This window comes from Zalophus californianus, chromosome 13 (genome assembly GCF_009762305.2).
Source record: "Zalophus californianus isolate mZalCal1 chromosome 13, mZalCal1.pri.v2, whole genome shotgun sequence".
NCBI lineage: Eukaryota > Metazoa > Chordata > Mammalia > Carnivora > Otariidae > Zalophus > Zalophus californianus.
Window position 1 is genome coordinate 26,765,403 of NC_045607.1, and position 19,039 is coordinate 26,784,441.

The 19,039-nt window shown below is 34.2% G+C and overlaps 1 protein-coding gene across 1 annotated transcript in view; it reads right to left on the bottom strand.

Annotated features, from left to right (window-relative positions):
• Positions 1-3,405: 3,405 nt before the first annotated feature.
• TMEM38B (transmembrane protein 38B) overlaps positions 3,406-19,039 on the bottom strand; it is a 55,740-nt gene continuing 40,106 nt past the window's right edge. The window contains exon 6 of the mRNA XM_027616679.2: positions 3,406-3,962. Within this exon, the coding sequence (XP_027472480.1) occupies positions 3,747-3,962 (216 nt within the window). The 3' untranslated portion in view covers positions 3,406-3,746. The remainder of the gene's footprint in view (positions 3,963-19,039) is intronic.

The window sequence follows — 19,039 nt, forward strand, 5'->3', positions numbered from 1 at the left end:
AAAAAAGTGCTCTATATCATAAGTCATCAGGGAAACACATATTTAAAACATAAAAACCACAAAAAACCCATTGGAAAGGGGCAAAATTAAAATGTTTAACAACTCTAATCCTTGGTAAGGATGTAGAACACTGGAACTCTCATACAATGCTATGGAGTATAAAATGGTAAAACCACTTTGTAAAAAAAGGTCTACCAGGTTTGTTTGTTTGTTTTATAAAACTAAATATAATTCTATTCCTAGGTATTTTCCCAAAAGAAATAAAAACATATGCTCATCAAAAGACTTATACAAAAATGGTCATAGTAGCTTATTCAGAACATCGCAAACCAGAAATAGCCCATCAAAAGGATAAACAAAATGTGGTATAAGAAATTAAAAAGGGATGAACTACTGATAAATGCAACAAGATTAATGAGTCTCAAAAACATTATGCTGAGTATGAAAGCAGTCTTATGAAAAAGAGAATATATTGCCTGATTCTATTTATTCTATTCAGAATAGTTTGGGGTGGTGAGGCAGATTTAACTGGGAAGGATCTTCCCAAGATGCTGGTAATGTTCTATATCTTGACAGAAGTTTAGGAAATCTAGTTGTATGCATTTGTCAAAACTATTTAAACGTACACTTACAATTTGTGCATTTCATCATATGCAAATTTCACCTCAAGAGAAAAAATGTAAAAATAGAAACAAATTAAAGAAATATCTCAGGGTGCCTGGGTGGCTCAGTCGGTTAAGCATCTGTCTTCGGCTCAGGTCATGATCCCAGGGTTCTGGGATCGAGCCCCACATCGGGCTCTCTGCTTGGCAGGGAGCCTGCTTCTCCCTTTCCCTCTGCCTGCCGCTCCCCTTGCTTGTGCTCTCTCTCTCTAATAAATAAATAAAATCTTAAAAAAAATATATCTCTATTAAAAACCAGAAGAGTGAAATCGTACTTATTAAGAAAAATAAATTCAATAATTTTTTGGAAAAAATACATAATCTAACGCAAGTATGTAGAGAAACCGAAAGACCCTTGCACTTACCCGGATGTCTGCCTGGCCTGCTCCCTCATGTGTTCTTCAGGTCTCTGCTAAAATGCAATTTTAACAGAAAGGCCTTCTCTAAAAATGCTATTTCAACAAACACCCCCAAGTCCCTCACTTTCTATCCTTGGTGTCCTGCTTAATATTTATTCACAACCTTTGGTATCACCACAAGCACGTATCTGCTTGTTTATTGTAAGACTCTCCACCAGTGGAATGTAAACTCCAAGAGAACAGTGGGGAGAAGAAACACATTATTCCATTTTCAACATATCACTCAACTGCAATCCACTTGAGCTTTGAGGCAGATTTAAATGAAGTGTCTGGCCTCAAAGAAATGGCAAAGAAATACAGTAAAAGAGGAATCTCTCCCTTCTTCTCTCATTTCCACCTTTTGGTCTCTGCCTAGAGGGAAGCTGGAACTTCCACTGAAATCCACCTACTCCACATATCTGGGCCCTCTCCAGCCTTTACTCCCTCAGCAAAGAAGAGTGACTAATTCGATAAATCAGAGTTTGATATTAATTTGGCCACATTTCACTAGAGGGTGAAACCACTGGGCTAAGCCAGCCTATGTTCTTACCAGCATCTTGTCTCCTCTTACTTAAGGAGACCTACCAGCTCTTGACTTTCTCACTGCTGCCTATGACCGGTCGTGTGAAACAGGGCCATAGGCCTCTCTCGTGCTACATGTTGGGAAAGAAGTCTAAACAATCTGCTTTGCAAACCTAGTGAAGTCTCTAGTCTAGGCAACATGAATAGATTTGGAGTGGGAGGTTTCAAGCCTAAGCCACGTTCTCCAGTGGCTTTTTCCTAAGAACCTCAAATTGAAGGTTATAGGGATGCACATTTAAATTAATAAAGTTTGTACCAATACTCCATTTGGACAGTAATCATTGGATATATACTGTATAACAGTCAAAATGCCAGAGGAGTTCTGAACTCCTAACTCAAGAAAAATATAAAACAAAAAACAAAAATAATGTAGTACTCCATTGGTGCTAAATAACTTATTTTAATAAATTTGTCTTTAATACAAGTGCAAAACAACACTCCTACCATTTCAGCTATAGTTAAACCCACACTTCAAAGCTAAATCAATAATTAGTAACATGTTAATTCTGAAAAGTTTTTAACTACAAGAGTATCAAATATAATACAAAACCCAAATGTTTAATGCTTTCTGTTACAATATTAAAAGTAAACTTCTTAGCATCCCAAGGCTATCAAAGGTCCTCCCCCCCTCCAAAATCTTTTTTGATTTAACAAGTAAAAGTATAGTACCTTGCTGGTGTTTATATTAAAAAATTTTTAAAACAAAAAATTTCTAATTTCAGTGTGATTTGAGTACTTCTAGGCCATCCCCAAATGCCTTATGTACATACTAACTCTTTGAAGGTAGGTTCATGGTCTTGGTAGAAAAAAATCATGTTAGTCACAGTATTTTAAAATTATAACTAGATTTTTAAGCTAGAAATAAAGCAAGAAAATTTAACATTATCATCCTTTCTTCTTCTTTTTCTCCAATAAGGACAGATTTAACATCATTCTTCACTCAAATGGACTACTGTATGAGGTTTTAGTTTATGCTTCTTCTTGGTTAGCTGGTTAATATCAAATGCCCAAGGACAATTCTCATTAGAACTGCACATTTCCACATAAGGGTAATTAGTTTTAATTTAAAATAAAATAATATATGTAGATGTAGATTAAAATATAACACAAACATATGCAAACTAGTAAGAGACATTCAACTAGAAAACTGAAAAGTACCCAGTAGAAAGGAGACACAAGGGAAAATTTTTGAACTGAAATGCCGAATCATTAAAGATACTGCCATCACTGTATCCAGACCAGCTAAGAATGAAGTTAAGAATATGTGAAATGCTGACAAGAAGAATTTCTTCTACAGTTAAAACGAATGTGTTTTAAGAGAGAAAAAAATAAGCTCCTAAAATGAAACTTACAAAGCAAAACATGGGCTTAGTAATTTATTAAAAATTATACCCCTAATTTTATCTGGAGAAAAAGGAACATTATAAACAAGGGCATGAAATAGACTTCAGATCATGACTCATACCAATACTCTGTTCTTGCTGAAAAATACTATTTAAAAAGTTAAGTAAAATTTCAAATATTTTCCATTTAATGTGGGTTAAAAAATACAATGTTTATATTTGAAATATAAACTAGTCATTTATTTTCATTCACAATATAAAGTGGTTCAGGTAAGGTTTACTTTTCCCAGTGCTCAAAGTTAAATAGGAATTGTATTTCATATCTAGGAATTATAATAGTAATGTTAAGTATAAGTTTAATTTTGCTGAACTAAAGCTCAGATTCTATTAAAAATGTGTATGAAGATATCTAAATAAAACAAAGGCTTTAATTTTTATTATTTTGCAATGATAGTAAGTTTACTTTTTCTAACATTAGGAAAAAATCTAGCCTCCTTTATCAATATAAAACTATGAAAATAATCAACAGAATCTTTTATATATAACTTAGGAAAACAATTTCACATGATACACTCAAAACACTCAAGAATTACAATCCAGAAAGAGACAATCTCCCTGAAACAGAATGAAGTTCTTTCTTTTTGTCACCTCCATTCCTTATATGTAATCTTTATTTCACATCATTTACACAGAAATATTTATCACAATCAGACAGGTAGATAAGAAAAAAAATTTCTTCCTTTAGAGCTCATAAAGTAAATTTACTCAGACTTCTTAGTATGTTTCTTTTTAACAGTATCTGAAGCAACAGCTATAGGTTTTGAGGTCGATGAACCAGTACCATTAAAAGATGATTTTGTTTCACTTTTCTTTTCACATGATGAAAACTGCTGCTGCCAGCCAAACAGCATCCGACTCAATGTATCCTCAAAAGGAGCGAAAGGCACAGTAGCAGTCTCTGTAATCATCATGGTTATCTGGAAAAAAAAGTTCAGTTTTGAATTGAAATACAAATGTTTCCTACTTCTCAAAACCGAGAAGAGAAATAAATTTAAAAAGGGAGAAAGATTAAAAACACATTCTTATTTTTTACTCTTAAAAAAAATTTTTATTGAGGTATAACTGACACAGTTTCATGTATAAAACATGATTCAATATTTGTATATATTGCAAAGTGATCATCACAATAGGTCACCATATAGTTACAAATCTCGTGTGATGAGCACTTTTAAAATTTACTCTTAGCAGCTTTCAAATATGCAATACACTATTATTAACTATAGTCATTATGCTGCACATTACATCCCCATGACTTATAACCAGAAGTTTGTACCTTTTGAGTCCCTTTATCCATTTCACTCCCCCAACCCCCTACCTCTGGCAGCCACCAATCTATTCCTTATATTTAGAAGTTTTGTTTTGTTTGCGCATTGTTTTGTTTTTTAGATTCCACATGTAAGTGAAATCATGTAGGATTTGCTTTTCTCTGAGTTATTTCACTTAGCATAACGTACTCAAGATCCATCCATGTTGTCGCAAATGGCAAGATTTCATTCTTTTTATTGAATATTCCATTGTATAAATATATATATACACATACACACACATATATTACATCTTCTTCATCCGTTCATCCATCAACTGACATGTTGTTTCTATTATCCTGGCTATTGTAAATAATGCTGGAATGAACATGGGGGTGCATCTATCTTTTTTAATTAGTGTCTTCATTTTTTTCAGATAAATATCCAGAGTGGAACTGCTAGATCATATGGTAGTTCTATTAATTTTTTGAGGAACTTCCATACTGTTTTGCATAGCGGTTGCACCAACTTACATTCCCACCAACAGTGCACAGGGTTCCCTTTTCTCCACATCCTCACCAACACTTGTTATTTCTTGTCTTTTTGATAACAGCCATCTGACAGTTGTGAGGTGATATCTCTTTGTGGTTTTGTTTGCATTTCCTGATTATCAGTGATGCTGAGCATCTTTTCATGTACCTGTTGGCCATCTATATGTCTCTGGAAAATTATCTATTCAGAGATATCCATTTTTTAATTGGATTGTTGGGTTTTTTGCTATTCAGTTGTATGAGTCCTTTATGTATTCTGGATATTACCCACTTATCAGATATATGATTTCCTAATATTTTCTCCCATTCAGTAGGTTGCCCTTTCATATTGCTAACAGTTTCCTTTGCTGTGCAGTTTTTTTTTTCTTTGCTGTGCAGTTTTTTAGTTTAATGTAGTTCCACTTGTTTATTTTTGCTTTTGATGTCCTTTGCTTTAGGTGTCAGATCCAAAAAATAGCCAAGACTGATGTCAAGGAGCTTACCACCTATATTTTCTTCCAGGAGTTTTATGGTTTTGGTTCTTTAATCCATTTTGAGTTAATTTTTGTGTATGGTGTAAGATAGTGGTCCAGTTTCATCCTTTTGCATGTGGCTCTCCAGTTTTCCCTGCACCATTTATTGAAGAAACCATCTTTCCCCCACGGTATATTCTTGGCCCCTTTGTCATAAATTAATTGACTATACACGCATGGGTTTACTTCTGAGCTAAAACGCATTCTTTAATCTTTAGAAGAAGCAAACTCAGCTAGGTTCTAGAAAATCTCTGTTCTCTACAAGTTTATACTTAACCAAAGCAAAAGCACATAACTCATTAATAATAATAATACAAGTTACCATATTTTTGGGTGCCAAATGAGCAGTATAACCACAAAAATACAGTTAGTATTCATAGGAAATAGGAAGATAAAATATCATCTATGGCCTATACCAAACAACCAATAACAGCTACCATTACTATGCTCTTAACACGTGCCAGAACTTTGATAAGTGTCTATATGATCTTATCCTCTTTAAATTTAACCCACCAATTACTCCACTATTACTCTCAGCATAGAGATGTGAACCAAGACTGATAGGTTCAGTAACTTGCCCAAAGTCACAGAACTAATAAGCAATAAAGCAGTTTGGAACACCCAGATTTTGAGCTCAATCACTAATACACTGCATTCTATCATTATCTAAAGTCACAGACTTTCAGTAAATTGCAGAATACTACCCTTAGGAGGGAGAGTAGAAAGTCTCTAATTCATCCAATTTTTCCCACATGTATATTTATATACAAAGCATCAAGACATTAAGAGGTGGAATATAAAGTGCTACCAATTCTTTATCTGGCAAATGCACAGTGTTCAGAGATGTTCAGATTTACTCAAAAAATTAGATTGGTACCAAAATGGATCTGAGGGGAGAATGTTAAGGACTAAAATGGTTCCAAAAAGCCCAAGAATTTCCAAAAGACAATTCCTCTAGCAGATCGAAGATAATGAATCAAATTAGAAATTTTTGGAATCAAATCTCCACAAGAGACCCCTACCTAATCTATTTGTTTGAGGAAAATGGAATCAAGAATAAAATTCTTACTAACTGCAATGTTGTCTAGGTAGTGAGGAGTTGGGAGACAGAATAGGTGTCCATCAAGAAGAACGCATAAGTGAAATGCATACTGTGCAACTGTTAATAGTAATAGAAAAGTAAAATGGAAAAATTCTTAAAAATACTGTTAGGTGAAAATGAGACAAAGAACAAGAGCTATAGTGTACTACATTTAGATAAATTAAAAATGCATGCACACACGTTATGAATGTATAAAATGTCACAGAATTGTATACTACGAAATAGTTGATTGTTTTGTGACTTTGACCTCAATAAAAATAAACAAAATAACAAACTTTTTAAAAAATGCATGCACATGGGCTCCAAGCCAGCCATGACTAAAAAAAATGTCTTATATCAAACCCAGTCTCTCACCAAAATCAATATAAAAAACAAATACACAAAACAACCATTAAAAAGCACCGGAGAATAACAAATCAGGCTGAACCTAATAGGGTTATGATCCCTAAAAGAAAGTTAACTGAGTAAGGTGAGCTCCACATTCAACTTGGCTTTTTTCTTTTAATGATACGTGTCAATTCATAGCAAACACAAGTCCCAAATGGGCTAAGGAGACAAAGGCTGCAGTGTGAGAAGGCCAAAGCATCTGGGACTTGAGGGCAATACAACTCAAAGAGGAGAGAATCACAAAAAAGTAAGCCCAAAGATCCACACATAACTTGCTCTTGAGAAGTTTACCAACCCAAAACTGTGCAAAAGAGATTTCAAAAACCTAGCAGAGAGCAACAGTTGGAAGGCTAAAAGCTGATCAGACACTTCAGCAGCCCGCTGAAGGCTGGAGTTCAAGGCCAGCCAAAGTGGAACTGCCAAGGAATATACCTCAGGTTTAAACTGAGACCCAAAAGGGTCACATTCTAGAAGGGCAAACCCAAAACAGAACAGCATGAACAAAACCTAAAAGCAACTATCAACAGGATTAAAATAATCTGCTTGTGCATTACACCTGGCTGCCAGAAAAAAGTTGAATGTAGTCCGTGCCCTGAAAGTCCTTACAGACTAGTCAGAGACAGGCTGGTCAGAGACAGAGTAAATCAGTAATTACAGAACAGTAAAAGAGTAAATGCAGTAATGGAGGTCTAGTCACAAAGATTTAGGTATGAGATACAGATTTGGAAGTCATTACCATACAAGTAAAAGGTAAAGGCATGAATATGAATGTGGTCACCTGGAGAGAGAATACAGAGAAAGAAGAGTCTAAATATAATGTTAATCTACAAGTTTATGTCATTATTGGGTAAGATCTAAGAAGAACTTCTCTATATTAAATTATTCTTTAGAATAAATAGTTACAATAAGGTGTACTAGCATAATTACCTTGATCATAGCTTGACTTCATGGACTGTCAATAACAAATAAAAGAATTCAGTTAAAAACAGTGGTCCACTGTCAGGAAAACAGCAATGTCTTTTTACAAACACTAAAAGAGAAGATTGTCAGGATCTAAAGTATTTCCTGAGTACACGAATTATAGTATTTTTCAAAGTCAAGTGTTTTAATAGAATCTCCACTCCCAGTAGACTCATCACTCAGCTGAGAAGTATTGCTGGCATCAGAAATTACTGCTGAGATAGACTTATGAGGTTCAAGGACAAACTTCTGTGAATTCAGCCTCTTACCAGGTCTTGATTCAGCAAGGTGACACAAATATAATGGTGACAAATGGAATGAACCCTTATTCTTTTACAAATAAAATATAAAACTGTCTCCTTATTTAGCAAACTATTAACAGAAAAAGCATAATACCTAAATTAAATAGCATTTGACTTCCCAGTCTCTTGCTTAAAAAGGAAAGAAAGAAAAGAAAGTAGAAACCCTAAAGACAATCTGATATTTACAACATATCCTATAATATCCTATAATATAATTCAGGTAAAGAAACTGTTTAAAGCTCCACCACATTCTTTATGTAATATCTCATGTTATATCATGTCAAAGATGCCCAGAAAAATGTGACATACAGTCTAAGTTCTTTAAAGGCACAAACAGTACTTAATGTACTTTTAGATCCTCTACAGAGCCTAGAATAGAGAGTACAATGAATAAACATAGTTTCTACCTCACATGAACAACTGAAAGAATCTATATAAGCAAAATTTGCATTATTACTCTCTTTCCAGCCAGAACATACTTCCTGTCTTTAAGTCCCCAGATCCAAACAATCCTTTGCAGGGCAACTCATGTGTCTACTCCATTAAGCCCTTTGGACAACCTCCAGTGAAAATCTCCTTGTCTTTGAATGATCTCCCAATGGCAAGTGGCATATTCAACCATGTTTTCTGGTCATCTATGCTTTCTTCATTGGTGATGTCACTCACTCAGGCATCAGTAATTATTAACCTGATGACTGTCAAATAAATTAAAATTTTAAGATTCCCATTTTTATAAATGTCCTTTTCAATAAACTGGGTAAATGAATTGTTCATTTCTGATAGTATAGTCTTAGATAATTAAGTATGGAAAAATTCAATACAGAGAGACCTCTAAAAGAGGCTTTTGACCATTTAGCAGTCAACAAATATATATTTAAAAGCTACCACAAATACTAGACACACTGCCAGGGATGCAGTGATAAATAAAACAAACCTAGTCCCTATCCTCATAAGGTTAAGAGTAGAATGTACATGTCTCATATTTCTCTTTCTCCTATTTCTCTTCATAACATCTTAAGGACAGAGTCTGGGTCTTATTCAAAGTTTATATGCCCATATGTATCCCTCAAAGGGCCTAATAACACTGTCCCTCATTCACGTTTTCAGTAACATAATATCTGAATATGCCTCTCAACAGCATTCAGCACAACTCCCCAGTCCATCCTTCCTAAAATCATATCTTGGTTTTTCCCTTGCTTGACTAACAACTTCTTTCCAGTTTCCCATTCTGAATCCTCTTTCTCTAAGTATTAAACAATCTCATAGCTCTGTCCTCACTCTTGTTTCACTGTTTCTCTATGTAATATAACTTCCTCCTTAAGTTAATTTATAAATTTAACACTATCTCAATAAAAAAATACCAAGTTTTTTTATGGAGTTAAGACAAATTGCTATTAAAGTTCATATCAATATGAAAAAATGGCTGGAAAAAGTTGAAGAGAAAAACAAACATGCAAGAATATCCAAAAAACACTGAAAATGAAAAATTCCAAGAGTGCCTGATTCTCCATAGCCTTGCAGAGAGAACACAGAGCCAGACTTTTTAAATTCTGCCAGCCAGATAAATGAGAAATGATATCTAGTGTTATTTTCATTAATATTTCTCAAATGATGAGTGTTGCGCTTTGCACATGTTTGAAAGACATCATATCTGCTCTGTGTGAATTGTCTGTTGACAGCTTCCTTTTAATTTTTCTATCAGGTTTTTGGCCCAGTATCCCTTAATTTTTAAGAGGTTGTTATGTATTACAAATATACGCCTCTGTGATATATGTTGCAAGTACTTCCATCACAGTTTGACAGCTATATTTTTACTTTGTCCATGGTGCTTTCTTCCATGCAACTTTTTAAAAAAGTGTTACAGACTCAAACTTATCAACCTTTTCTTTATAGAAAAACAATAAAGAAAGCCCAGAGTAAGCACAAGGAAGGACAGAGTATAGACCTGAAATTAGTGAAATATCAAACAGAAAACAATGACACTAACGGCTGGGTCTTTCCAATAAATCAATGACATTGATAAACATCTAGCAGGATGGATTTAAAAAGAGAGAGAGAGAAGATACAAATAACCAATACCAGAAACTAAAGTGGAGACATTACTACAAATTCTACAGACATTAAAAGGGTAACAAAGAACTGCCATGAAAAATTTCATGCCAATAAAATAAAAAATTTAAGCAAAATGGCAAATTCCTTGAAAAATACAATTTACCAAAATGAACACAAGTAAAATAGAAAATCTGAATAGTCTTATATCAAACACTTAACCAAGAAATAATATCAAACCTACATAAATGCTTTCAGAGAATAGAGAATCAAACACTTCTCAACTTACTTAATGAGCCAAGTGTTATGCTGATACAAAAACCAGACAAAGAAACTACAAAGAAAACTGCAAATCAATATCCTTCATGAACACACTGGAAAAAAATCTTTTCAAAATATCAGCTAATTGAATCTAGCAACATACAAAAAGGATACATCATAGCCAAATGGGGTTTGTCACGGAAATGAAAGGTTGATACAACATTTTTTAAAATCAATGTAATCTACTATATTAACAGAATACAGGAGGAAAAAAAACCATAGGATCACCTCAACCAATACAGAACAAAGCATTTAACAAAATTCCAAACCAATTCATGATAAAAATTCTCACCAAATTAGGAATATAAGGGAATTTCCTCAACCTGATAAAGTATACTGATTAAGAACTTACAGCTCACATCATACTTAATGTATGATGAATGTTTTCCCACTAAGGTTAGGAACAAGACAAAGATGTCCACTCTCACTCACCATTTCTATTCACCATTGTACTAGAGGTTCTAGCCAGAACAATAAGGCAATAAAAAGAAATAAACAGCATCCATATTAAAAAAGAAAAAGTAAAAAATTATAGACAAGATTGTATATGTAGACAATGTTAAGAAATCTACACAAAATATACCAGAATAAGTAAATTTAGAAAGGTCATAGAATACAAGAAAAACATACAAGAATCAACAGTATATCTACATACAAGCAATGTAAACTGTAAAATTGAAAATTTTTAAATTACTATTTATAAAGGCATCTAAAAATACGAACTACTTCAGGATAAATTCAAATTTAACAAAATATATGTAAAACAATGAAAACACAAAAAATTAAGAAGACCTAAATAAACAGAGAAATATACCATATGGATAGACTGGCAGGTTCAATATTTTTAAGATATTATTTCTCCCAAATGGATCTATGAACACAACACAATCTCAATCACAATCCTAGAAGCCATGTTGGGTTTTTTTTGTAGAAAGTGACAACCTAATCTTAACACTTATATGAAAATGTAAAACACCTAAAACATCGAAAGAAATATTAAGAAAGAATAAATTTGAAGTACTTACACTATTTGATTTCAAGACTTATTATAAAATTATAGTTACATAAAACAATTTGGTATTGGTTAAAGATAGACATATAAATCAATGGAACAGAATACAGTCCAGAAATAGACCCATACATATAAGGGCAATTGATATTCAACAAAGGTGCCAATATAATTCAATGAAGGAAAAGACAGTCTTTTCAACAAATAGTGCTGGAACAAACTCGTGTTCATATGGAAAAAATAAATCTGACCCTTATTTTATGCCAATCATAAAACTTAATTTGAAATGGATCACATACCTAAATATAAAGGCAAAAACTGTAAGAAGAAAATACAGGTGAAAAATCCTCACAACCCTGGGGTATGGAAGGATTACTTACATAGTACACAAAAAGCAGGACCACAAAAGGAAAATTTCATAAATTGAACTTCATCAAAACTAAAAACTTCTCTTCTAAAGACAATATTAACGAAACAAAAAAGAAAGCCACAAACTAGGAGAAAAATATTTGCAATTCATATATCTCACAAATGATTGGTATCCTGAATATACAGAAAACTGTTACAACTCAGTAAGAAGACAAGCCATCCAATTTTCAAAAATGGGCAAAGATTGGAACAAACACTGCTTAACAATAATATAAATACCCAATAAGCATAGGAAAACATGCTCAAATCTTTAGTTTATCAGAGAAATGCAAAAAAAAACAAAAAAAACCTACAGTGAGATACCACTACATATATAGAAAACGGCTAAGAACTGACAACAAATATTGGCAAGGATGTAGAACAACTGGAACTCTCATACATTGCTGATAGTAATGTTGATGGGTACAACCATTTTGAAAAACAGTGTGCCAGTTTTTTTAAACATTAAACATATGCTTTCCATATGACCCAGTAATTCCACTCCTAGTCATTTATCCAAGAGAAATGAAAATACATGTCCACACAAAGTACATGTGTTCATAGCAACTTTATTCGTAATAACCTTATTGGAAAAATAAAAAACTAGAAACAATCCAAAATCTGTCAAAAGATAACTGGATAAACAAACTGGGGTGTATAATGCTACTGAGCAATAAAAAGGAATATGCAACAGCATGGGTAAATCTCAAAAACATTACGTTGAACAGGGGCACCTGGGTGGCTCAGTTGGTTAAGCGGCCAACTCTTGATTTTGGCTAGGTCATGATCTCAGGGTCCTGGAATCGAGCCCCATGTTGGGCTCCCCACTTAGCGGGGAGTCTGCTTGTCCCTCTGCCCCTCCCCCCACTCGTGCTTGTGCTCTCTAAAATAAAATCTTTAAAAAAAAAACACATTATGCTGAACAGAATCCAGACACAAAAGATACATAATTTACAATTCCATTTATATGAAACTTGAAAAAAGATTATAGTGACAGAAACTGGGTAAGTGGTACCATGGAGCTAGAAACAATAGTTGGGATTTATTGGAGTAGTACACAAGGACCTTTCTGAAGTAATGGAAATATTCCATATCTTGATTATGATGATTAAGCATGTACATAAATTTGTCAGAACTCATCAAAATGTAATCTTAGAATGAGTATATTTTACTGTATGAAAATTAAATTTAAGGGCGCCTGGGTGGCTCAGTCGTTAAGCGTCTGCCTTCGGCTCAGGTCATGATCCCAGGGTCCTGGGATCCAGCCCTGCATCCGGCTCCCTGCTCCGCGGGAAGTCTGCTTCTCCCTCTCCCACTCCCCCTGCTTGTGTTCCTGCTCTCGCACTCTCTCTCTCTATAGCAAATTAATAAATAAAATCTTTAAAAAAAATTAAATTTAATAAGTTAGGTATTTAAAATTTTTTTAAAGAGCTTGTTCCTAAGTTTTTTGTAAATGTAACAGCCCTTTGAAGTTATCCTTTGTATTTCTGGAAAATGTACTGTCAATCAGTCAGCTTAACTTTCTGTATAAGATCTTTTAGTCCAGTTTTTAAGATCTGAGACCCTGAATAAAAGACCACATATAATAATAAGAAGAAATCAGAGTACATGAAAGAGTAAGTCGGTAGCTTGGGTATTAGAGGGATCTAAAAGAAAAAATGCTACTTTGTTAAAACATTTTTTAAAAGAGATACTGATGGGGGTGCCTGGGGGCTCAGTTGGTTGGGCAACTGCCTTCCACTCAGGTCATGATCCTGGAGTCCCAGGATCGAGTTCTGCATCAGGCTCGCTGGTCAGCAGGGAGTCTGCTTCTCCCTCTGACCTTCCTCCCTCTCATGCTCTCTCTCTACCATTCTCTCTCTCTCTCAATAAATAAAAATCTTTAAATTAAAAAAAAAGAGAGAGATAATGATGAAGTTGGGCTCTGTACCACACATTGGGAGACTGCTTGCTGTAGGTTATACCTAGAAAAGGAATTAACAGGTCACAAAATATGTGACTCCTCAACTTTGTCAGATATTGCCAAACTGCTTTCCCAAGCTATTTCTATTTATACTCTCTCCAAATCCCTTTAAAATAGTATCTATGCTTTGTCTTCAATTCTTCTTATTTACCTCAGTCTATTATAATCATTTTTCTATACTCTACCAGTCCACTGCAACTGCTTTTACCAAGGTCACCAAATACCTCTTCATTTCAAAGTCCAACAGCCTCTTTTCAGTTTTAATCACTCTAAACCACTCAAGTCTCCCTGTATTTTATTTCACAATAACACTATTTCACCATAACTCCTTATACCAAAGAGCCAAAAGATAATCCATGCTTCTCAAACTTTTCTCAGATCATCTCTGATGAAAGAAAGTGAACTTGGCAGAGCTCAAAACAAAGGCATGCCAAATATAAAATGTCATATTTTATCTTAACTTAAAAAAATGTGAATTTTGAATTCTAACCCATAATATATTCCTGTTTAACTTAAAAATGTTTATACTAATTAACAGTGAGATCAACCAATGGTACATAATACATCACACTTATAATGTGACTTTGTACAGCTAGTGCCAAAAGAGAGCCATACATCCCTTAGGATATGTGTAACTCTAGGTTTAAGAAACATAAATGACTTGCTCAAAATTGTGAAGCCTGGATTTCACATTCTTACTCCAAAGCCCGTGTGCTTTTCTTTATACCAACAGTCTTAGTTGGCACCTATTTCTTTCCTCTGAGACTTGGATTTTAACAATCATACATGACTTGTGAAAGCTGGAAAAGTAGTGAGTCCTCCTTGAATGAAACTAGGACCCTACAAGGGCTGAACATCACTGAATGTTCAGTTGCTTGGGCTACGGAAGAAAGGAAAGGAAGATAAGGGGGAGGAAAAGAGACAAGAAGAGAAGGAGGCAGAAGTTTAACATACTTCTCTCTGGAAGAAAGAAAATTAATACATCAGACTTAGAAAAAATTAGTAGCTATATATTTGAAACATAATGAGCAAGCATATGTAGAGATATATGCAGACTCCTTACACCTCCAAAATAAAGAATGTACTTACTTTTCATATATACAAGTAATTATAAAATCTCATCAATACTTGTATAGAAATGAAGTCTCAACAAACACCAGAGAGTAACAGACAGACCACATATACTGTCTATAATGCAGTTAAAGAAAAGTTTTTAAAAGTTTAAAAGATTTTTTTAATGTCTGAAATTTTAAAACACACTCTTAAACATTTTTTATCAAAGAAATTGTAATGTTAAGAGGAATTTAAACTGGGGCACCTGAGTGGTGCAGTCAGTTAAGCGTCTGACTCTCGGTTTTGGTTCAGGTCATGATCTCAGGATCCTGGAAGTGAGCCCTGCATCCGGCTCCCCACTCAGCGAGGAGTCTGCTGAAGTTTCTCTCTCCCTCTCCCTCTGCCCCTCCCTGCACTCGCTTGTGTGCTCTCTTTCTCTCTCTCTCTAAAATGAATGGCTAAATCTTAAAAAAAAAAAAAAAAAAGGAAAAAAAGAGGAATTTAAACTGAATGACAGTAAAAGCATATACATGAAAACATGTGACCTGAGACACAGCAATGTAAAACAGTATGATTGAGAGGAACAACAAAACCAAAAGTTGGTCCTCTGGAAAGAATGATAATATACAAAAACCTCTGACAAGACTGATCAAGTAAGATCCTTGACTATAGAATAACTAGTTCTAGACTCCAGGCATAAATACCATAAACTTGACCAAAAAAAGAGGTAACTACTTTTGGGCACTGACAACAGAGAGTGTAAGACTGATCATGAGAAGAGAGTAACTGATAAAGAGATTCATACATGTACCCTCACTTCTGCCTCAGGACAATTTCTCAAACAGAAAGCTAGAACTTGAAACTGAGGTGGCAGAGACTGAGGGCAGTGAAGCTAAATGGACTTGGATCTGCAGGGCAGGGTATCAAATAGGAGGAAACTGAGTAGGCACGGGGGGCAAGGGAGGAGAATCCAGATGTCTGTCTGAGACGGTGCCACAAGTCCTTGGCTCAGGACTAGCCTGCACATGTCAAGAGAGAGACCTCCCGTGGCTTACCACAGAGTGGCTGCTAGTGGGTTGAGATATCAAAAGAGAGACTACAGATTGAGCAATGGTAGGGGCACTTTCTGTTTCTCTTACAGAATTCACAATTTTTAAACTTGTATTACAGCTTCTATGTGCTTGTTTTACTTTTGGGGAGTTATTCTCTTTGAAAAGACAAATCACATTTATTAGCATCTCTGTATATGCCAAAACACTAGATTATTATCCAAAACAAAGAGACAATGCACATTTCCTGACTATATACATAATACAAGAAAATAGCAAAGAAAAATAAATAATTACTGCCAAATTTTTCCCTATATCAAAATAAAAAAATCCATTTTTCATATCTAAGAAATGAAAAACTATAGTAGCTACTCAGAAACAAATGACAAGCCATTTAAAAATCAATATAAATCTAAATGGAATTTAGGCAAAAAATATGGGTTAAAATGCACATTCTATTTGGAAGTTGGTGGAAAATTAGGAAAATGCTGGGAAATATTATGAGACAAGTTCAATACTCTATGTTATTATCGCATTGCAATATGGTGTTTAAGTTTAGGTGTTATAATAAAGAACAAAAGTCCAGCAAATACTGTAAGAAAAACTCTTTTTTATTCCACAAATTAGGTCTTCAACAAAAACTGATCCTCGTAATTAAAAAATTCAACATACCCGTACTACTTCTTCTTACTAATAAACCCCCAATACACGTTCATTTTCTTTAAAGATTAAAGTTAGAAAATCTCAGAAATTATACAGCTCCCAACACTCCTTCATGATGAAAACACTCAACAAACTAGGAATAGAAGGGATCTAACTAACTTCCTCAATCTGATGAAGGGTATCAATGAAAGAGCCACCGTTAATATCATACTTAATAGTGAAAGACTAAATGACTTCTCCCTAAGATCCAGAAAAAAGACAAGGATGTTTGTTCTATTTCTATTAAACACTGTATTAGATTGTTTAGCCAGGGCAATTGCACAAGAAAATTAGATAGAAAACATGCAGATTGGAAAGAAAGAAGTAGGGGCACCTGGGTGGCTCAGTTGGTTAGGTGGACAACTCTTGATTTTGGCTCAGGTCATGAACTCAAGGTTCTGGGATCAAGCCCTGCGTCAGGCTCTGTGTTCAGCCGGGAGCCTGCTTGAGGATTTTCTCTCTCTCCCTCTGCCTCTCTCTCTCTCTCTCTCTCTCAAATAAATAAGTCTTTAAAAAAAAAAAAAGTAAAACCATCTCTATTTGAGGTTGACGTGATTTTAAATACATAAAATCCTAAGGAATCCACACCAAAAAAACCCATGACAACCTATTAGAGCTAACAAGTTTATTAGCAAGGTTACAGGATACAAGATCAAAAATCAATTTTATTTCTACACATTTACAATGTACAACCTGGAAATAAAACTAAAAGCAATTACATTTACTACTTCATCAAATAGAAATAGGAAGAAATTTAACAAAAGGAGTATACAACTCGTACACTGAAAACATCATGAAAAAATATTTTAAAAGACCTAATAAATGGAAAGACATCTGTATTGACAGATTGATAGCCTTAAAAGTGTTAGGGTGATAATACTCCCAAACTTATTTGGCAGATTCAATGCAATCTCTAAGAAAATATGAGCTGGCCTCATTTGTAGAAACTGTGACGTTAAAACTAAAATTTATATGGAAATGCAAGTGACCCAGAATGGTCAAAACAATCCTTAGAAAGGACAAATTCAGATGATTCACACTTCTCAATTTCAAAACTAACTACAAAGCTAAAATAATTAAGACAGTGTGCTACTAGCAGAATGATAACACCCTCACATTTACAGCTGATTTTCAGCAAGGGTGCCAAGACAATTCAATGAGGGAAAGAATAGTCTTTTCAACACATTAATACTAAGATGACTAGATATCCACAGAATCTACAAGAATGTAAAAATACATATCCACAGAATATCAAAGAATGAAGTTGAACTGAATCCTTCCTCATACGATACCCAAAAATTAACCCAAAACAGATCATAGAGCTAAATATTAGAGCTAAAACTATAAAACTAGTACAAGAAAACATAGAGGTAATCTTTTTAACCTTGGATTTAGCAATAGTTTCTTAGGTATGACACCAAAAGCATACACAACAAAAGAGAAAATAGGTAAATTGGACTTCATCAAAATTTTAGAAATTAGTGCTTCTAAAAACATTACCAAGAAAGTGAAAGACAATCCACAGAATGGGAAAAAAAATCTGCAAATAAGATATATGAGGAATTCTTACAACTCAACATTAAAGAGACAAATGAAACAATTAAAAATGGGCAAGTGATCTAAAGAGACATTTTTTCCAAAGAAGATCTATAAACAAGTACATGAAAAAGCTGCTCAACATCATCAGTCATAAGGGAAATCTAAATAAAAATCACGGTAAGATGCCACTTCACACCCACTAGGATGGCTCTAATAAAAAAGACAAGCAGTGATGATGGCATGAGAAATGAGAATTTTCATACACTGCTGGTGGGAATGTAAAATGATGAAACCACCATGGAGACCAGTCTATTAGTTCCCCAAAGGCTAAACACAGAATTACTATATTATCTAGTCCATTTCTATATGACATACCCCAAAGAAATGAAATACATATCCACACAGAAAAAGTACAATAATGCTCAGAGTTCATTATTCCTACTAACCAAAAAATAAAACCTAAATATCCATCAAATGATGGATAAACAAAATGTGGTATATCCATATGATGGACTATTATTTGGCAATAAAAAAGGAGTAATATACTGATACATACTACAACATGGATGAACCTCAAAAACATTACAGTAAATGAAAGAAACAAGTCACAAGGCCACATATTTATGATACCAATTACATGAAATGTCAGAATAGGCAAATTTATAGAGACAAAAACACTAGAGAATAGACAGTGGTTGCCTACAATTGGAGGGCCTGAGGGAAAATGTGAAGACTGCTACTGGGCATGATAGTTTTTTTTGGAGTACTGAAAATGTTTTAATATTGATTATGGTGACAGCCGCACAATTCTGTGACTCACAAAAAACGAAACAAAACATTGAA